The sequence below is a fragment of the Tupaia chinensis genome, unplaced genomic scaffold, assembly GCF_000334495.1.
Source record: "Tupaia chinensis unplaced genomic scaffold, TupChi_1.0 Scaffold000250_1, whole genome shotgun sequence".
NCBI classification, from domain to species: domain Eukaryota; kingdom Metazoa; phylum Chordata; class Mammalia; order Scandentia; family Tupaiidae; genus Tupaia; species Tupaia belangeri.
In genome coordinates, this window is record NW_006159730.1 from 1,487,506 (window position 1) to 1,490,679 (window position 3,174).

The window sequence follows — 3,174 nt, forward strand, 5'->3', positions numbered from 1 at the left end:
ACCGCTCAGAAACGTGCTTCCCCTCCTCCTAAAAACACTAGAAGACTGAAAGGACACCTGCACTGTGTTTCGCTCAGCCTAATGCCAGGACACCCTTTTCACAGCACCCCTTAACCCGCATTATGCAGATAGTCTGGCAAATGGGGCTCCATGCTGGGAAGTCTGACAACTGAACTATTTTAACCCAGGATACATTTTATGAGGTTGAATTACTGGAGAGCTTCCTAGGCAATGAAGAAATGACAGCTTTTCACGATCACGTTTGTATTCTCAGTAATCACAAATACCTTCCTCAGCAGGTCTCCACCTTCCCTGCCCCTACTTCCAGGCCAGAGAACAAGATGATGGGTGGTTACTGGGGATGCCAGCACCCAAGAGGCCACCGAGGGCTAGAAGGCTGAATCATCATGGCTGCCCACACTGGGGCTGGGGGGAGGGGGTGGCACAGACCATCCTCACTGGATCCTCACGGGGGGCAGGCAGGGCCCAGCTCCACAGAAAGAACACCCTGGAGTCCTGCATCCCAACCCTGCCTTCCTGATGATGGGCACTAGGAAGGACTGATTTCCAACCAGTCCTGAGCCCCAGGACAGCAGACATGGTCCACTAACTGCATACTTGGGAATGGGGACAGCTGACTGGGCACTAGAGCAACTGCCCACTATGTGCCTGTCCTCAGGAGGCCCAGGAAGCTTCCCAGGGACCACACCCACAGATGGCAGTGCCACACACACAACCCGTCATGCAGCACAGGGTGTTCCCCAGGTCAGAATCCACACACTCTCCCATGGAAAGCAGCCTAAGAAGTCCTCAGTGAGACGAAAGCAAGCCATCTTGTTTTAAAGGAGTTTTTTAACAAACAATAGTATCTGGTGGAAGCTTTGGCCTCAAGACCCGATGGATTTCGGGATCCATGGCACAAGCAGGCACGCACTCAGATACCTACAGGGGCCCAGCAGATAGGTTATGGACAGACGTGTGAATCAGGACACCTGCAGGAGTGGAGGGCTCTGGAGCCACACTAGACACTGCATGCCTGATTTAAAAAGTCCTACTAAGTGCAGTCCAAACCTCAGCCCAACCCACCTGTGGAGGCGACCACCAGCAGGTGGCTGGCAGTCACACATGTGGGGTGGGTGTGAGTACTGGAGCTTCACAAGGTCGTCCAGGCCCCCTCCCCAGCAGTCTTTGAGTCATGGAGGATACCGTGATGTGCAGCAGGAGAACAACACACTCCTCTTGGCTTCGGGAGCCCTATTCTGGTCACAGTCTACCATGCCGGGAGAGCTGCCCCCCAACTCCGATGAGATGAACCTTAATGATGCATAATACCATTGAAAAAACCTTGTGAAATGAACATGTTGGCACACATGGCTCTCTGATGTCAGTGGCCAGAAGAAAGCTTCAGGACACAAGTCCCGCAATTTGACAATTGCTTTTGTTGTTTAAAGCATGAGGCATGACAGCAGATTCCCAAGCCTAACGCCTAACTGCCTCACTCCTGGCCCCCCACCCAGCACAAGATCCAGGCTGGAGCAGCAGCCCCAAAGGCCCTGGCTCTCAGCAACTCCCCCTCAGTCGACTTCCAGGAGGAGGCTCAGTCAAGTTCCTGGGTGGAGGGAGGATGAAGAACACCGCCCCGTTCTGCCTCTAACTTGCTGGGTGACCTTGATGAGGCTTCTGCCCTCAGCAGGCCTGCTGCTTTGGTGCCAGGTGAGAAGTCATCTCAGGTGGACAGGAGAGATCAGAACATCCTGTGGCTTTCAGGGCAGAAAATCCAGGCCTGTCACTTCTGCCCCTCATCTGTGGGTAGCCCTCCCGCTCTGAACTGGAAAGTTAGGCTGACTTCGTTGGTCCACCCCAGCTAAGCCCAGCAAGAATGTCACCCCAGCGAGGTGGGTCGGCCAGGAGCCTCCACCACACCTAGCACTGATCAAATGAATGTCTTTCCTTATAGCTTAGACTGCTGCTTGTAAATATGGTAGCAGAGCAGGCAGGAGGCAAGAGAGTCACCTTTCAGACCTCCCAGCAGACACTATTTCACACTAGACAGATGCCAAAGGCAGCAACATTTCAAAATACGGACATGTGCATCACACACACGCCACAGGCACACACAGGCAACAGGCACACACACGCCACAGGCACACACGTCCAGGCCTCCTCCTGACTGGAATGACCAGACTCCCTTATTTGAACTCCTGGGCTGGCTGGAAATTACAGCTTAAGAATAAAAAATTCCATTCAGACGTGCAGCTCCAGACCTGAGGCCTATGAGCAAAGTTTCCGGTGGCCTCTGCGCCCCTCCCGTTCCAGGAAGCCAGACCGGGCCGGTCACCGGTCCTCAGAGGTCCTCAGATTAACGAGCAGCTGCAACAACTGGGAGAGCCTGGTGACAGCTTCGTTGGGGCACCCGATGCCCTCCTCCAGGAACCCCAAATATGGGATGCCTGGCCTCGGTCCAGCACCCCCGCCGGCTGCTGGCTCACCTCCCCAGCATCTCCGTGATCACACCTCCCTCTACCCACGGCTGCCGGACCCTTCCAAATAGGCCCTACCGTCAGGCCCGCCGGTCCCCACCCCTCCACCTCCCGGCACGGCCCGGGGGCCCATCTGACATCCACGGCCCGTTTCAAGGACACTGCAGCAAGCTGCCCAGTCTCAGGGGTCTTATGCCCCGCCACCCCCAACACACGCATACACCGAGATACTGACGACGCCAGTGAGAATCAAAGCGCGAAGCCTTTCCCCGACGCCCCGCAATCCAGCCAGATTTTGGCCTGGAGAAGGCCGAGCGCGGGAGGACGCAGGCGGCGGCGAGCCGATGCCGGAACGCAAGGCTGCGGCCAGGGCGCGGGCGGCGGCGCGGGCTCACCTTTTTGACTTGGTCATCCTTCAGCTCGGTGAAGTAATAGGCCAGGAGCTGCGCGGCGATCATGCTGGCGGTCGGGGGCGCGGGGCGGCAGGCGTGCGGCCGGTTGGTCCTCCGCAGCCTAAGCGAGCAGTGGTCCTCGGGCGGCTGCTCTGCGGCTCCTCCTCCTCCTCCTCCCGCGGCTCCTCCCCCTCGGCCCGGGGCGCGGCGGCGGCTCGCGCGCTCCCCGTTTCCGCGCTCCCGTCCCCGGGAGGGTGACAGCCGCCAGCAGGCCCTCCTCCTCCGCGCCCATCGGCTGCCCA

General features: G+C 58.0%; 1 protein-coding gene across 3 annotated transcripts in view; it reads right to left on the reverse strand.

The window, feature by feature from the left end:
- The window catches only part of HK1 (hexokinase 1), a 105,133-nt gene that overhangs the window by 84,418 nt on the left and 17,541 nt on the right, over positions 1-3,174 (reverse strand). The window contains exon 1 of one of the 3 annotated variants that reach the window (XM_006148930.3): positions 2,876-3,036. The exons of the other annotated variants lie outside the window; for them this stretch is intronic. Coding sequence (XP_006148992.1) covers positions 2,876-2,938 — 63 coding nt within the window. The 5' untranslated portion in view covers positions 2,939-3,036. Of the gene's footprint in view, positions 1-2,875; positions 3,037-3,174 lie in introns of those variants that run through there. 3 annotated transcript variants of the gene reach the window in all.